Raw genomic sequence first — 17,969 nt, 5'->3', positions numbered from 1 at the left:
CCTGCTTGAAAAGAAGAACTTTGTTCATCACTTGTTTAAGTATACGGCGTGTCATCTCACTCACTGTCCTACTGCAAAATACAGCAGGACCTCTCATTCTTGGGTCACGAATGGTCAATATCTGAGAAACTAACATCTGCCAGTTTCCACCACTTATTCAGAAAACATTCTCAGTGATAGTGGCAGCAGCTTCTGCTTACACTGCTCCCACAGCATATTTGAAGCAGAGGAATAAAGCTTTAGTCTGTGGTAAATTGGTAAATGTCTATTCTTATTGACTAAAATAACCAGGGAGCTTACTATCTGAATACATGTTATTCTCAAAGTACTTTTTTTGTTAGTTGCTCAAGTCTCTAACTAGGTTGAGTCATGAAATTTTTAATATAATTTTTTTTCTATTAAAATGCAAGCCCATTATGATAATTTTTAACAACTACTAAGCAGATAGTGAGCAAAACAGAACATAACCCTATGGAAAGGAAACTTCTCTTTATTTTGTTCAGTGTTTAGCTGGTCTGATACTAAAAGTTATTTTGCAGAAAGACAGTACAGTGAGTAATTGCTACAAAGATAATTTGGGAGCCAGAAGAGTTGATTGTGATTCTGTTTGCAGATACAGTTGGGGGGCAAAGGAAGCAGTTTAGAAGGGTCATTAACCCCAGTCAGGTCAGGTAGCACGGTGATCTCATGATGACAGAAATTACACTGAGCAGACCAGTGCAGGAGCATCAGGGTCGGAGCAGCAGCACACCAGTGGTACCCCACAGGGAGAGTTGACTCAGACCACGAACACTGCTGTGCTCTAACACATTTCTTTATGTGAGTAATTTATAGGTAATAGAAATTCCTTTTCCAGTGTCTGTAACATGAAAAGCCAAAGTCAAGGAGAGGCAAGGTTCCCCATTCTGGCTCACTGATGGTGTTTTCTCTCTGTGCCCTCACATGGCAAGCAGGATAGAGCAGAAGCCCCAGTTCAACACGTAACAACTTCCCCCAAGGCTCTACTTCCCCATAGCATCACGTCAGAAAGTCAAGTTCCAACATATGAATGATGTGAGGGTCGTCAGCATCGTGCACGCAGCAGGGTTCTTAGGTTTTCTTAGAATGCTTACAAAGACCATGGGGTTTGTAGCACTGCTTTATTGTTCATCTTTGGCATGTGTATTAGTTACTTTTCTATTCCAGGGATAAAATGCTATGACCAAGGCAACTTATAAAAGAAGACATTTAGTTGTACTTATGACTTTGGAGAGTTAGAGTCCATGATGGTGGAAGAAAAACCTGATGGCAGGAACAGCAGAAAGCTCATATCTCAAATCACAGTAGAAGGTAGAGGGGAACACCCAGAATAAAACAAGACTGTCCCCAGTGACACCTCCTCTAGTGAAGTTGTGCCTTCCAACTCTTACCAGGCAATTTCACCAAATGGGGACCAAAAATTCAAACATACGAGCCTATGGGGTCCATTCTCATCCAAATCACCATAGCTTAATTCAATTAAATGAAGAAACCAAATATCAGCACATAATTTATTTTATGTTTGGTCAAAGCAGTTAAAAAAAATATAGTGGTCATTTTGAGTTTATTGGGTACCACATTTCATTCCCGGTTCTGGCTTATCTTTTATTCTGAATATGATAGGGTTGTTTGATGAGGTGCAATTTAAGAATGTCGGGGTGAATGGGAAAGGTTCTGGGATGGGAAGGAACCCATGACATCTGTAGCTCTTTATTAATACTTCTCATTCCTTCTTTAGGCAAAACTGTCAGCTTATTGGCAATTATGATACTAGTTGGGGACAGCCTGCACAATTTTGCAGATGGCCTAGTAATAGGGACAGCCTTCTCCTCTTCATTGGAGTCAGGAATAACCACAACAATTGCTATTTTGTGTCATGAAATTCCACATGAAATGGGTAAGTATTCCCGCTTCTTGGGGGTGTCCTAGTATATCCCCAGCAATCGTTTGCTTGGATTCTTCTCTAGACATTAAAACAGAGAAACATTATATTTAAATCACTTTCAATTTTTAGTTTATTTAATTTTTAAGCAAATCAAATCCAAACAAAAACCAACCAACTAAGCAAACAAATGCATTGACCTTTAGATAAAGCTTAAGATGGCTCCTTATCTTCTTTCCCAAGGTCAAGAATTGTGCCTCACAAATTCCAGCTAATTCAACATAAAAGAGAGTCATTCAGAGAAGTCTCATTCTAAAGAACTTTGGCAAAGTTCACAAAATCTTGCCTGTTAATCATAGTAAACATGTTAAGAGAGAAATCATTGTGTTAGAAAACAGGCCTGTGAGATAAAACAACATTCAAATTAAAATAAAAACATGAGTTAACCTGATTAATACAGAATAATTGAAACAGCATAAAATTGAAGCAACAGGTGTATGATATCAGCTACACAGAGGACTTTTATTGTATAAACTTAGTATCCAACCTTGTACACCAATCCTTAGGAACCAAGACTGAATAAAATAGGGATTTCAGAAACAGGGCTAGAATTAGTGGAGGTGGTGCTGGTTACATACGTGGTCTAGAGAGAGGGAGGCCTCTGCCTAACTAGCTTTGAATTGTCATTTTGACACAGCCTAGAGCCACCTCAGAAGGGTGTATACATAGAGGGATTGGCTAGAGGTGGTTGATTGTCTTCATTGATGGGCTAGGAGAGCCTAGCCTATGGAGGGCAGCACCATTCCCTGACAAGGTGGTCCTCAGCTGTATAAGAAGGCTAGCTAAGTATGAAATGGAGTGCGTCAGCATGCAGCATTCCTCCAAGGTCTTGCTTGAGTTGCTGCTCTGACTTCCTCAGTGATATACTGTGGCATGGAAATATTGTACAAAATAAATCCTTTCCTCCCATAGGTTTTCAGCCAGAGTGTTTAATCAGAGCAAGAGAGGGGAAACTAGGACAGACTCATTCTTTCTGCTTTCAATTTCAAGTTCACGTTGTCCCATGGGCCAGCCATGCCCTCTTGTGATCAATCTCCATTCCCCAACGTCCCATTACCAAGTTATTATTGACCCAGTTTAGCTAAGGTCCTTTCTGAGTCCAGCGAAATTGAGCTGTTCTGGGACTCAAACGCCATGGCCATGTGTTAAGCTACTGCACTAGTGGTGTGGTACTTGACCTTCAACCTCAAATCACGGGGCTGTGTAGCAGTGTGCAGCAGGCCAGTATGGTGCCATCATGAGCTATTTCTGGGACCGGTTATGCAATGGAATTAGTGAATAGAGCCCCACATGTAATCTCAATTCAATTTCAGCCTCTGTTTGGTGATGAGACTGAACACTAGACCGCCTAGATTTGCAGGTAAAATGTTCATCTTCTGGCACAGAGGTATGGAAAGACGAGTATGGAATAACTCTGATCACTGCATGAAAACGTTTTCTAAAGAAAGGGTTCAATTCTCAAATCATCCTTTGAAGGATTTAAAAATCTCTAGTTCAGCCATTTTTCTCTTTCCCTACAATACACTCCAAGTAAGTAAGTCATAAAAGCCTGTATAGCATCACGATTCTCCTAGCAAGGATCCAGACCAAAGCAACAACAGAAATGAATTGAGAAACTCCAGGCTAGAGGATACCTTCGCTTTGCATTTTTCTGAGTTGAAAATGCTGCAGGGTATCAGAGGCTGGAGACGGTGTCACAGACCTCTCTGGAAGGGTTATATTTAGGAAAAGGAATACATCCATTGTGAGCCTCAAATCAACTGGGCAACGAGCCCCAGAGCTGTAGGTGGTTGTGTTTTACTAACTGATCATTCATCTTTACTCTCCAAATCAGTCCTGTTTGCGCAATTCAAAACAAACTAGTAGTACATTAATTTGTCAAAAGCATCTTCAGATAAGCGATGGTGACTTCCCCCTCCCTGCCCAAACTCCAGGAGACTTCGCTGTACTCTTAAGCTCTGGACTTTCCATCCGGACTGCCATCCTAATGAACTTTCTAAGTGCCCTGACCGCCTTCATAGGACTGTACATCGGTCTCTCCGTGTCTGCTGATCCATGTGTCCAAGACTGGATCTTAACAGTGACTGCTGGAATGTTCCTATATTTATCCTTGGTGGAGATGGTAAGATTTCTGGGTTTTCTATTTTGTTTTGCTAACACCAAAAATGTAAAAAGCAATGAAAAACAAGGAAAAAATCAACTAAAGGGAAGAGTGGTAGGAGCTGAAGAATGTAGATAGATAGATGATAGATAGATAGATAGATAGATAGGTGATAGATAGATGATAGATAGATAGATAGATAGATAGATAGATAGATAGATAGATAGATAGATAGATAGGTGATAGATAAATAGATAGGTAAATACTCCGTGGAATCCAAGAAAACAAGTTGTAGGCAGAGGACACACCACTCAAGACTCAGAAAATGCTGATGTTCTGACAGTGAGCTGAGAGGAAGATGTCCTCTGTCATAGTCTTCAGCTGGGCAATAGACCAGTGTCACAATGTTGCATCTGTACAAAAGGCCTAGACTTGCACCTAAAATGGAAAGTTCTCTCAAACAGCCATCCTGCCTATATAATGGAAAACAGTTGAACCAACATTTGTCAGTAGATTCGTAACTGTTGAATTTAGTTAACCAACCATATGCTCTAAAAATATGATTTTATTTTTAAATATTGAAGGACTTATGAAGTAAGAAAGATTGTGATAGCTTTTTGCTATGTAAAACTGCAATATAATTCCATAAGAGATCTTTGTTAATAATAATGGAAACTTGCTCACTAATTTTCATTCTCTATAATATTATTAAAAAAAATAGACCCTGGAAAAACTTTCCCACTCTTCCCCTGCCCACTTTCTTACTTGTTTCCTGTGTTCCCTCCTTCTGTCCTCTTCTCTTTATTTTCTTGGTGGCTAGCATGCACAGAGCCCCAAGGTCAGTGCCCAGTACTACAAAAGCTGGCATGGTGGTGCACACCTGTTACCCCAGCACTTAGGAGCTAGAGGCAAATGATAAGGAGTTAAAATTCATCCTTGATGCATAAGCCTAAACTACAGGCCTTGTCTCAAAAACCAAAGAAAAAGCATTTAGAGTAAAACATTAATTATCAACCCTTCTTGTTAGTTAGAAGGCAGCAAAAAGAAAAAAAAAAGAAAATAAATGAATGGCTAAGTCAGCCTGAACAAAAGCAACTTCTGTTATTCCCTGTATCCTGGAGAAGATAACGCAAAACTAAACAGCCTTGAAGGTGATTTGTGGAGCAGATCCTCAGGGGTTGACTAGCGATGCGGCAGGACTCAGTTATTTACTGTCTAGGAAGTAAGTGCAGAGAGCTGTTTTATGAGAAAAAATAAGGGAACAAGAAGTGGAGCTTCTACCACCAGAGGACCAGAGCATCCTGAAGGCAGATTTCAGAGAGGTTCCCATGGCAAGTGCCAAATTGAACCCTGTGCTTCTGAACTCTGGCAGCTTTTCTGAATTACTGAGAGTGAAGTGGGCAAAGCCACCACCAGGCATGCTCTATGTTTACAGATGTTTAAAAACATTATTTGCCATGCTAAGCAAACATTTTCATTTTGATAAATGAAACTAAAAGTGGATCAAATGCTACCTCTGACCTCTTTCTCCCAACCCAAGGTCACCGTCGCTCCTGTGTTCCTTCTGAGATAAGGAATTCAGATTTCTAACCTTTTGTAAGTTGGAAAACACACCACCACTTCCCATCAAATGATGTGAGCTCCCCATTGTTCAAATGTCTCTGTGGGTCTTCATGTTCACTTCTGAGCCTCCTTCTTCAGTGTTCTCTTTTGTCCTTTATGGGGCAGTACAGTATTCCTTTTAAGGTCATTTTGTTTCTTCACCTAGATTGAATTGCTCTTCAAGGTATGATGGATGTGTGTGTGTGTGTGTGTGTGTGTGTGTGTGTGTGTGTGTGTGTGTACAAAGTCAATCCTTTTTCTTTGTTGGTTATGTATTCCTCCAAGAAAAATCTTGGGATGTAGCGCGGCAGTCGGGCAGCAATGGAAAATAATCAAATTAGCCTCATCCGAAATAATCAGTTTTAATAAAGGGAGAAAGTGGGATATACTTACAAAGCCAAGGTTCAAGCGAAGCAGAGAGCCAAGCGGGAGGAAAACAGGGCCACCTCTCCCAAACCCGGTTCTTTTTAAAGGTACCTTTTTCCCCTGGAGCAGCCATGTCCCTCAAAGCAGGGATTGGTCAGCCGCCACAACATCTCCCCCTTTTGTCTAAATAAGGCAGATTCAGAAACCAAATACAACTATTTACAATGGGAATAGATCATATAAAATTACAAGAAGCAAACTATTAGGCGAGGAACATATAACAGAAATTTTACTAAACATTTCACTTCAGGAAATCTAAATAATGTAGAAGGTAGCTACAATTATCTAATCTTCAACCCCATCAAAGATCTGAGAAGGGAAGTAATATTACTAAAGCAATCAGGAAGCACAAACGAGAAACTTCCAAAATGTGTAACAGATGACAGAGACAACTGACTACCTGGGCAACCACACAAAGTCTCGTTAGCAATGTTGAGGCAACCAACTTTGGCTAAGGCCTAACACAACCTGACATACCATTTTTTAACAGCAAGGAACCTTTAGTAGTACTATCCTATCCTGTCTTGGCAAGAAGATAAGACAATTCTGTTTTATCCACTTATGGATATTTTGTATCTTAGTCAGTAGTGGAGGTATGGGCTTTTCTTTGCCCAAAGGCCAGTTCTGCCAAGAAGAAGACAAAGTCCCAGTGGAGTGCCTTTGGTGCTCAACGTTCTCTCGGGAGTAGAGCATTATTGCCAGGAGTGATTGTGTCTCATAAGTACAAAACTCTAGGTTAGATTAAAGGCCATGTTCTACAGCTCTTCGAAGAGGTTGAAGATCATACTATCTATACTAAATATAATCTCTATGTGCCTAAAAACCTGATTATCCTAAATATAAATTTGACAAACATATTATTCTCAACACTTATCTAACTTTAAGACTAATAGAATAGACAACTGTGCAATAAATGAAGACAATGATTTCCAAATGTAAACAGTGTCATTACATAAATAATATCCGAAGTAGAAATAAGAGGCTACAGATAATGGGCCAGACAGTGTTTTAAAAAGTACAGTTTCTGTGTAATTATTTGGGATAAAGCTAGCTGGGTGGCGGGACGCAGCCCCGCCGTTCTTTCTACATTGGGAAGAGTATTCATCCCATCTGTCATGTGGCAGCCTAAGCTAATGCTGTTATTTTCCTGCCACTGTTTCTGCTCTATATACATAAGGGTAAGAGAGAGAGCAAGGTGGCTGATAGCTTAGGCAAGCCCAGCTGGCATAAATTTTGACCTTACTGCAACTTGCCATTGCCCAAAGAGAAGCCAGCTTCCTGGCAAGAAGACAGGAAAGAAAATCCTGTGAATTTCCTGGGGCGGCTTCTAAAATCCAGGTCGCTTGCTCTCACGGCCTTCAGAGTAAATTCTAAACAAATACAGCTCTTTCACATAGCGGCGACTTTAACTGTTGCTGTTCTCTGGAGCTGTGCCAAAGAAAATAGTCTGTCATTTAAAAAGAGGAGAGCATGGCTCTGAGACTGTGTAACAGCAAAGAAAAGAAATGAGGGAAACAGAAGGGTTGATGGATTATTTTAGGGTAACATAGTTTGCTAATCACCAGGCAACTTCGCGGGAAAGTTAAGGTGAAAAGAGAAGCTATGTGTTTGGCTTTTTGTTTCAAAGAAATGGAACTCCTAAAGAGAAGGGAATGTGGGCAAGAAGGGGCCATTAGCAATGGGATCAAGTTAGAAGAACGTCTTCCCTAGGGAAAACTGCCAGCCTTCATTCTCCCATGAGGGGTGGCTTTATACAAATACATGGACTGCAAGTTGTGTTCAATCCTTTCTAAAAGACATGAAGAGCTCTGTGTGGCCAGGGGAATCAACATTGTGGTATGAAGACTGGTGTCCCAATTGGGTTTTCCTCAAAGCAAGGACAAAAACACATGAGAATAATTCATTTAGGACAAGAGCCAGAGCAAAGAGCAGGAGGAGGGAGCCAGAGAACAAGACAATTCATCAGAGCAGGGCTTCTATTAAGTTGATGGCTGCATGTTCCACCACCCAGAACCTTTTGAAGCTTAAAACGTGCCTCATAGGTCTTTACCTGAGACAGGAAGGAGTCTCTCTGTCTGTCTCTGTCTCTCTATCTCACTTTCTGTCTTTTTCCTCTCTCTTTCTGCCTCTTTCTGTCCATATCTCTGTCTCTCCGTCTCTGTCTTCTCTCTCTCTCTCTCTCTCTCTCTCTCTGTGTGTGTGTGTGTGTGTGTGTGTGTGTGTGTGTGTGTTGGAGGTCAGACATCAAACTCAGGTGTTATTCCTCAGAAAGAGTCCATCTTGTTTTTGTGGCAGGGTCACTCACTGGGAACTGGGGCTCACTGATTAGGCTAAGTTAGCTGGATAGCAAGGCCCAGGGCTCTACCCATCTATGCCTCCCAGTGTTTGGATCACAAGTGCACACCTCTGCCTCTGACTTCTATATGGGTACTAGGAATGGCACTTAGGCACAAGGCTTGGCGGCAAGCATTTCACCAATGGGGTTATCCCCTCAGCTTTGAAAGAAGGTGTGAAAAAAAGGGAGAAGGCTTTTCTCCCATTGCCCAGAGATATTTATATTGGCCTTCTTTCTCTAGAACTCAGGACAGAGCGGGGGATGAGTGTAGGAGCAGAGCAAGGAACTGTGCAAGGCTAATCGTGCTCTGGGATCTCTGCTGCAGTGGTTGCACAGGAGATGGGGCTGGGGGAGGATGAAGTGTGACAAATAAAATCCATCAACAAGGTCCCTGTCCCCCGTCCCCTTCAGAAGCGCTCATGCCCTTCACGGTTTCTCTCTGGTAGAGACAGCCAAGGCGTCCACTAAGACTTAACAAATGCGTGCGCGCGCGCGCGCGCGCACGCGCGCGCGCGCGCGCACACACACACACACACACACACACAGAGTCACAAAAAGCACAAGATGTTGCTGCTCTTGAGGTCCTGTGTGCTACTTACCTTCTTAGTCCTCCAGAGCACACACTTCTTTCCCCTTACTTCCATATAGCAAGTGGGCCAGTTTGGGTTCCCTTCTGGGTAGAAGGCACAATCCAGGTGTCACTGAGCGGTCTGAGCCTTTGTCATTACCCTCATGTTTCCTTAAGTGGCCTGCTCACTACTGCTGGGCAGAGACGGCCAAGGGATGCTCCAAGGAGTCTCCCAGTTTCTAGGTAGATTATTTCCAGCAGAAGCCCAGGCTGCTTACAGTGGTCAGCAATGAGTACTCCCATCACCATAGTAACTTCGAGCCACTTTATGAATTCCCCAGATGTTCAAATTGTAGTCATAGCTTCCAGTTCATTGGGATCTGCTGCACTGCATCCAGGAACAGTCTCTGGCTCGTTGCTAAGTCTACAGGAGCAGGAAACACAAACCTAACAAATGGAGAAACCAACAGGAACATAGTTGAGGTATGAGAAGTTGTGATTTGTTGTTGCCGCGTCTGTGATAATTTCTAGTATTTCTTTCTTTATGCTTTGAATGTAAGTTTTCTTTATTTTCTTATTTTATAAGGTAGAGTGTAATATCTATCATGGGTTTTAACTCCTCTTTTCTAACACTCGCATTTAAAGCTATCAATTTCCCCATGAAGTTTCTCTCCAGACTCCCATGTATTGTGTACTTTCAGTGTGCCCCTTTGGAATTTTCTGTGTAATTTGTTTTCTTTTTGTTGCACGGATTATGTAGAAATGTATTGTCTAAGCAATATTTGGAATCAAAATGCCTTTCAGTTGCCCTTTTAATGAAGTGCATTTTTAGGACAGGCATGTTTTCTTCTATTAGTGCAGAGAGAGGAGTGTTCAGAGACTGGTATATCACACGGTCTAATTTGGTGAGTTAAGTTATTAGAGACAGGGTTCTGTGAGCATCAGTTAAGTTGACTTGATTAGTAGTATGGGCCATGTTTTCAAATTAATTCCTGATTTTTCTCACTGGCTTAATGCTAGATTCTCAGTTCCTGTCTGTAGGTTTGCCTGCTTCTTCTCTTAGTTCTGTTGATTTTGCTTTATGTGTCTGGGCTTCTGCCATTTGCTACCTATATATTTGAATATTTTCTTTGTTGCTTAGGCTGCTATAACAAAATGCCTCAGTCTTGGTGGGCTGAGAGACAGAAATGTACATATCATAGCTGTACAGCCTGGAAAGTCTGAGATCAATTTTTGGCCTATTTGGTCCCCAACCAATGTCTTCCTATGTCCTCATGTGGGGATGGGACATTGAATGGGAATTGGAGAATTTCAATCTCTCATCTCTTACAGTGGTGCTAATTCTACCATGATGAGCTCACACCTAATTAATTTGTGATGTGGTTTTAACATGGAGTGTGTGCCTCAGGATCATGTATTAACTGCTTGGTTCACAGCTAAGTTGGATGATGTGAGCGGTGCCAGGACCTTCAAGAGGTGAAGCTTTACTCTAGGAAGTAAGATACTGAGGCATCTCTTTGAAAGTTGTACTTGTCCCATCCCCTCTCTCCCACAGTCCTGTCCATCGTGAGGTGAAAAACTCCATATATTTCCCACTCCATGATGTTTGCCTCAGCATGGACCCAGAAACACTGAACCAAGTGTCCGTGGGATCAAGGCTTTAAACTCTGAGCTAAAGCAGCTCTTTCCTCTCTAGAAGTTTTCAGTGTTGGATATTTTGTTTACAGTTGTAGAAAAGCAGATGATAGGCATCTCAGAACTTCATCTTCAAATACTTTTATAGTAGGTATTGGGGTATTGACCAATAAGTTTTTGGGAGACTACACCTAATTCACTCATATCTCTGGTGAATTGGCATTTCCACCACCTCTATCTGGGAAAATCCTTGGCTTGATGCTTATTTTCCTTAACTGTTTCTGAGGTGTCCTTTCTGTCTTTGTAACTTTCACCCACCTTAAGAGAGATAAGTGGTACAGCTCAGGTAGCATGTTTGATGGGGAGGACCTAGCAGAAGTGTCTGACATAAGCAACAATCTTTGATTATTATCCATTTATCTTGATTGTTCAGGTTCTCCAAAACATTAAAAAATTGTCCTTTAACAATTTCATACACACACACACACACACACATATGACAGTTTTATATATGATATATGGAAGTTTTAACAAATGTACATAATATATAATTTTATACAAGTGCATAATAGTTGACAATTTAACACATTTAACACATATATAATTATATTGGTCAGATTTCTCTGGAGGAACAGAACCTATAGAATGAATTTATATACTCTGCATCTATCATCTATCTATCTATATCTATCTATCTATTTATTTATCTAAATATCGTCTATCTATCAGATTTGATAGACTGGTTTACAGGGGTGATCAGCTTGTCTAAAAGTCTAACAATGGCTATCTACCAATGGAAGAGTCAAGAATCCAGTAGTTGTTTAGTTCATATGGCTGGATGTCCCAGCTGGTGTTCTGTATAAGCTGGAATTCTAAAGAAGTAGGCTCTAATGCCAGAGAAGACTTGCCCATGACAACAAGCAGGCAGAGTGAAAGCCTCCTTCTCCCATGTCCTTTAAGTAGGCTAACAGAAGACGATGTGGTCTACATTAGAAGTGGATCTTCCCACCTCCAAAGATCCAGATAAAAATAGATCTTCTCACTTAAATTGATTTAATTAATGAAAACATCCCTCACAGGTGTACTCAGTCACTTGAGTTTTAGTTAATTCCAGATGTAGTCAAGTTGAAAACCAAGAGTAGCCATCAAAATAATATTTGACAATTTCTTACATATATAATAGTTGATACTTTTAAGGATGTTTATATGCCTTTATATGTATATGTGTATATATATATATATATACACATACACATTATATATGTTATATTATAGTCATACTATTTTCTACCCTCTCATCTTTCTCCTACCTCCACTACTTTCCTCCCACATTGTACCCATTCCACTTTCATTTCTTTTTGTTTTGTTTTCCCTTTGTGACCCGTTAGTTTTTATCAGGAGTGCTCATGTAGGCATGTGTATGCAGTCATCCACTGAAGGACTCATTAGTGGCTATCTCACTGAAGAAAATGACTTTCTCTTCCCCAACAACGTTGGATAGTCATTAGGTCCCTTGGGTAGTATGGGGGCCCCATGACCCCCTCCCCATTTCTGGTTGAGTGCTTGCTGGCTTTGTTTTATGTATGTCCTATGTGGGCAGCCACAGCTAACCTGAGTTTGTGAGTGCCATAGCCATGCCATAGTCATAAAACAGCATTTTATAGCCCCTTCCTATCATGTAGATCTTTTATTCTTTCTGCCCTTTTTCTTAATGCTCCCTGATTCTTGGAGGAGGGATATGATGTTGACTAAGGTTTTTATCCTGCCCAGTTCACACAGTTGTTAAGTCCCAAAGAAACCACACAGAGATCTTCATTAGTTATAAACTGATTGACCCATTAGCTCAGGCTTCTTATTAACTCTTATAACTTATATTAGCCCATTATTTTTGTCTATGTTTGCCACATGGCTCAAAACCTTATTCAGCGAGGCAGTTACAATATGGGTGTCCAGTTTATTCATGAGCAGTTGATAGTGGCCAGTTCTCAGCATCCTGACCAGTCATGAATCTTTGCATTAGATCCTGTTTTGCACAACTTTTTAAAAATGATTTTTTAAAAAATTTATATACATTGGTGTTTTGCCAGTGTATATAAATGTTTTGCGAGAGTCATTGAACCCCCTGGAACTGGAGTTACAGACAATTGTGAGCTGCCATGTGGGAATTGAATCCATGTCCTCTGGAAGAGCAGCCAGTACTCTTAAACACTGAGCCATCTGTCCAACCCTGACCTGTTTTCTGCAAATAGAAGTTTTTTTTTTAATTAATACCTAAGATAGCCCAGGTCTATTGATATAGAGACAATTGGGTAACATGTCCTTATAGTAAACAATCATAGTAGGTTCACTCCTAGTGCTAATAAATTTTCCCAGCTATGTGTCTTTGTGATCAGGTGTTCTGTACTACACGTGACCTACTATGGAGCAGTACTGAGATCTAACCAGAAATATGTTGGTTTCCTCTATATTGATCATGCTATTATTGCACCAATAAGAAGTTCTTGCTTTGCAAGTTGGTATTGTAGCACACAAGGGCTAATATTGGGGAAGACCACTGCTAGCTCTTCTTCCCCACATGTACACATAACAATGTCTATCACTAATAGAGGTTAGCCATAACACAGAAAGCTTCTAGTTCAGTTCTGCAACCATGATGTGTGATATCTTCAGAAATAGACTATAATCATCTACTTCTGGTGGACAACTAATGATAATAACCATATCCCATACAGCTTTTTGTGGACAGGGGGTTCTGTGGCCTTGCTAGCCAACTACTCCTAGGAAAATATGCTATATCTGGCACTGAGATTTTCATTTAATAAATCATGGATTCTGGAATCAGCACTGTCCATACATGCATGGTACTTTCACACAAAGTATTTCTTTTAAGCCAATTGTTTTAAATTATCTTATAAAGTATGAGTTTCCACATGGCTTCTTTATACATCCTTAGTTTCTCTTCACTGCCTTCCCATGTTCCATATTTTTCCCATTTCTGTTTATACCTAACCATTCCCAGTATTCTTTTCCTCTATTTTCATAGTACATGTGCTCCAAATATTAATTATAATTAGATCTATTGATTTGATGACTTTTTCACAGTCCTGTGTTTGCCACAAATATTTTATGAATATATATATGAATATATATATATATATGTAATCTATGAAAGTTATATACATATAACTCCCCCTAATCTGGAGGAGCCTTGACTATCAAGTCAAAAGGGACTTGGAAATGCTATTGAGGTTTAAACATTTGAAAATGAGTCTTGGAAATAGGAATCCATGATCTGGCTATGATCGGTGGGAAAAAAGCTAAAATGATGAAATGAAGGTCAGAGATATGTAGCGCTGCTGGCTTTAAAGACAGAGAAGAAGCCAGGAGCCCGGGAACATGGGTACTCCCTACTCTAGAAAATGGAAAAGACAAGAAAATTGACTCTCCTCCAAAGTTTTAGAAAGGAGTCCAGCCCTGATGGCACAGGAATCTTAGCCTGGCAAGACTCATGCTTAAATTGGGAGTTACAGAACCATATGATAGTACATTCTTATTGTGTCAAGGCACCCAGTTTGTGGTCATCTGTTAGTAGCAGCTGTTGAAAACTAATCCATCCCTTGGTATCAACTCATGTTTAGATGTAATTGGAAATGGAGACAGCTTTGTAAACGCATCTTTTTCTGTCTGAGAAACTAAAATCCCTCTTAGAAAATTCTCAGAATTGAAAGTGCACTGATTTCTCAGACTCAGCATCTCTCAGTTTAATAAATTGCTTGGATGCGAGGAGGAACGAACGTTTGAAGTATCTTCTTCAGCAGTTTGGATACAGAGGCTTCATTTTTAGCAAATATCATGTATTCTATATTGCATAAATTAGTGAATTTTTAAAGACATACATGGTTATGCCAGGGAAAGTTTATTTCTGGAGCTGAGGCAAAGTCTCAAACCTTCAGGCATTTTTCCTAAGGTTTTAGATACTGCAGGCAGTTTCTATAGCAACAAGTGAGTAGAATCCTCAAGGGACTGCACTGTAACTGGAGATGTCCCTGGAATTGGGGGAGCTGGACCACTGCCCAGGGTCCACTGTGTTAATAGAACTCTAGTGGCTGTTGGAAAGCTCAAACTTTCTGGGGTGGCAGGGCAGAAGGAAGTAAAAATAAGAGTTTAGGTACCATTTCCATGAAAATCCTAGGCAAATGAGTCAAGGATGGAGGTGGTTCTTCACAGCTATAGTTTCAGTAGTAAGGAGTCAGTTAACCACGGACCAGGGATCCCAGGAGAGAATTCCATCTGCACTGGACATAGGTGTTTCTTTTGTCGTTGTTCTCCAAAGAGTGCAAAATAACAGTTATTTATATGTTGTCTGCTCTATGCCAGTTCTCTCTCTATTTGCTTTCTACACTGTTGAAATACAGTACAGAGGAGAATATATATCGATAATATGCAATTATTGAATTACCTAATCTAAGGGGCATGAGCATCTTCAAGTCCTGGCATTAGAGAGAATTCCTGGATAAGTGTCTCCTGGATGCTGAAGAATAACTATATGCCCAGTTTTCTATCCCAACCCCCTACACACCCACCACCCACCAGTCACTATACCACAGTTTTTAAAATCATTTTCTCTGCCCTCGCCACACAATTTTTTGGATGTTTCTTTTCAATAGCTCCTCCTTTCCAAGGCTATCAACAGTTTTCCATTAAAAGTATGTCTAACATATTAATAGATGAAGAAAAGCCACAGGGAAGGGCATCGTTTGAGGAATTTACTGGGTTACTACTAACAAATTCAAGGGAGAACGTGAAATCACAGTCAGAGTTTGTCTTGCAACATTTTCCAGTTTCCAGGTAATGTTCTCTGTGAAAGGAAGGGACAGGATATTTTTAATTTGAACCTTTAAACCAAGGCAAAAATGTGAAAAAGGAAGACTGGTTATTACACTCAGCTAGTAAACTGACTGCTGGTAATTTTCTAGGCTGCTTCATGATTGCAACAGCTCAGCAAATGTCGCACTTACGGTTACTGCACAAACGTGACACTTAGAGTGACTGTCCCACCATTTCAACACAGGGAATCTGATGAGAGGAATATGAAGCAGACACATGATCTACACTTCTAATCACATGACTACGAAATTGAACTGGATTCTATGTTTTTAGGCTTTTCATTTAATTGTATCCCTAATATCATTTTATTTTATTATTTTACTTTATATATGTGTGTGTGTTATGTGATACATGTTCATGTTTATTTGTGCAGGTATCATATATATGCATGTGCATATAGAGACCAGAGATCAACTTTGAATAAGATTCTTCTTTTGTTATCCTCACACACATTGGCATGCATGTGCATGCGCTCACACACACACACACACAAATATATATAAATACAACTTTCTCAGTTTATTTAGTATTACTTGTCTGTATATGATCCCGTGGGATTGGATAACGAATTAGAGACCTCTTCCTGGGGAACTCAATTTCTCCTGCTCTAAGCAGTTGTTTTGTCTATAGCTCTTTGTCACTTTACTTTTTGATAAAGTCTCTCCCTGGAACCTGGGGCTCTCTGATAGGCTTGGCTGACTGGCTATGGAACCCCAGGAATCTGCCTGCCTTTGATTCACCAATGCTGACAGTATACACATGTATCAGTACATAAAGCTTTTTATCTGAGTGCTGGGGATAGAACTATGGTCCTCAAGCTTGCGTGGTGGCCGCTTTACCAGCTGAGTTATCTTTCAGCCTACCATCCCCTCCTTACCTTTTATTTCATTGTTTTATTACTTAAGAGAAATGCCATGAAATTCATTCAGTATCTATCACCACCAGGTTGTCTGATACTATAAGCCCTTTCAGATCTAAAAGAAATAGTAATTTTTTTCTAGAAGTTTGACAGTATGTAAGTGTAATCCTATGGGCTGTTATCCATGCACAGGAAGGGAAATTTTAAAGGCATGTGAGGTATCCTTTCCTGCCCAGTTGCGCAGCCATTCAGTCCCAAAGAAAACACACAGAGGCCCACATTAATTATAAACTGATTGGCCTATTAGCCCAGGATTCTTATTAACTCTTTCTTACATCTTAAATTAGCCCATAATTCTTGTCTGTGTTAGCCATGTGGCTTGGTATCTTTTATCAGTGATGCTTTCTCGTTTTGCTTCTTCTGCATCTGGCTTCCTCTGGGAAGACTGCAGACTGACCCTTTCCTCTTCCCAGAATTCTCCTGTTCTTGTTGCCGCACCTCTAACTCCTGCCTGGCTACTGGTCAATTAGCATTTTATTAAAGCAATACAATACAAGTGACAGAATATAAGACCATTGTCCCACAGCAGTATCTACCATCACCAGGTTGTCTGATACAATATGCCCTTTCAGATATGAAAAATAGTAAATTATCTTTTTCTAGAAGTTTGACAATATGTAAGTGTAATCACATTGGCTGTTATTCATCCACAGAAAGGGAAATTTTAAAGGCATGTGAAGTGGTCTTTAGGTGCATGTTTGTTTTCAACAAAGGTTAGACAGTAAGCATTGTTATAGGAACTCCTTTAGCCAGTTGCCCTTGAGATACCAGCCCACCTGGGCATGGCCTCTTATACTATTAATGCTGATATAAAGTGTGCACTCACTCTCTCTTCTGGCTGCTGGTCACGGTTCTTGTTTCCCTGTGGTGCAGAGGACTGTGACCTGTGAGTCTACTCCTAAATAAATAACCCTTTATTATACTCAATTCTGAGCTAGTGTGGGATGTCTTTATAGTGTCCATCATCTTTGAGCTAGTGTGGGATGTCTTTATAGCTTCCATCTTTGAGCTAGTGTGGGATGTCTTTATAGCGTCCATCTTTGAGCTAGTGTGGGATGTCTTTATAGCGTCCATCTTTGAGCTAGTGTGGAATGTCTTTATAGCGTCCATCTTTGAGCTAGTGTGGGATGTCTTTATAGCGTCCATCTTCGGAGCATTCACTGTCATTGTGTTGGGAACTCACTGGGAATGTGTGCCCAGCATTCATAACCCAGTTCAGAAGCAAAATTAAGATTACTTGATGTTGATAGCTCTTTTCAGAAGAAAGAAGTATGAGTCCTTTCTACCAACAACTTTGAAAATCTTCTGATATTTCTGTAAACCAACAACAAATCAATTAAATATACTTTCTATATTTTCTACTGCATTACTAACATATCAAACCCACTCTGTAATGTAGGGAAACCAGGTCCTGGAAATGTTGGTATTTCTTGCTTACAACATGTCTTAGTTGCTCCTTTAAACCACACTGTGAATGCCTGAACATACTCACATGTGCACACTTTCCAGAGTATCCTTTTAAAAAATTTTTAATTA

The 17,969-nt window shown here is 40.3% G+C and overlaps 1 protein-coding gene across 1 annotated transcript in view; it reads left to right on the top strand.

Annotated features, from left to right (window-relative positions):
* Slc39a12 (solute carrier family 39 member 12) overlaps positions 1 to 17,969 on the top strand; it is a 99,697-nt gene that overhangs the window by 70,064 nt on the left and 11,664 nt on the right. Inside the window, exons 11-12 of the mRNA XM_038334700.1 lie at positions 1,757 to 1,915; positions 3,895 to 4,082. Of these exons, the coding sequence (XP_038190628.1) occupies positions 1,757 to 1,915; positions 3,895 to 4,082 (347 nt within the window). The remainder of the gene's footprint in view (positions 1 to 1,756; positions 1,916 to 3,894; positions 4,083 to 17,969) is intronic.

The sequence above is a fragment of the Arvicola amphibius genome, chromosome 6 (assembly GCF_903992535.2).
Source record: "Arvicola amphibius chromosome 6, mArvAmp1.2, whole genome shotgun sequence".
In the NCBI taxonomy this organism is placed as follows: domain Eukaryota; kingdom Metazoa; phylum Chordata; class Mammalia; order Rodentia; family Cricetidae; genus Arvicola; species Arvicola amphibius.
The sequence above is the reverse complement of the archived record's forward strand: the minus strand, read 5'-3'. Positions and strand labels throughout refer to the sequence as shown.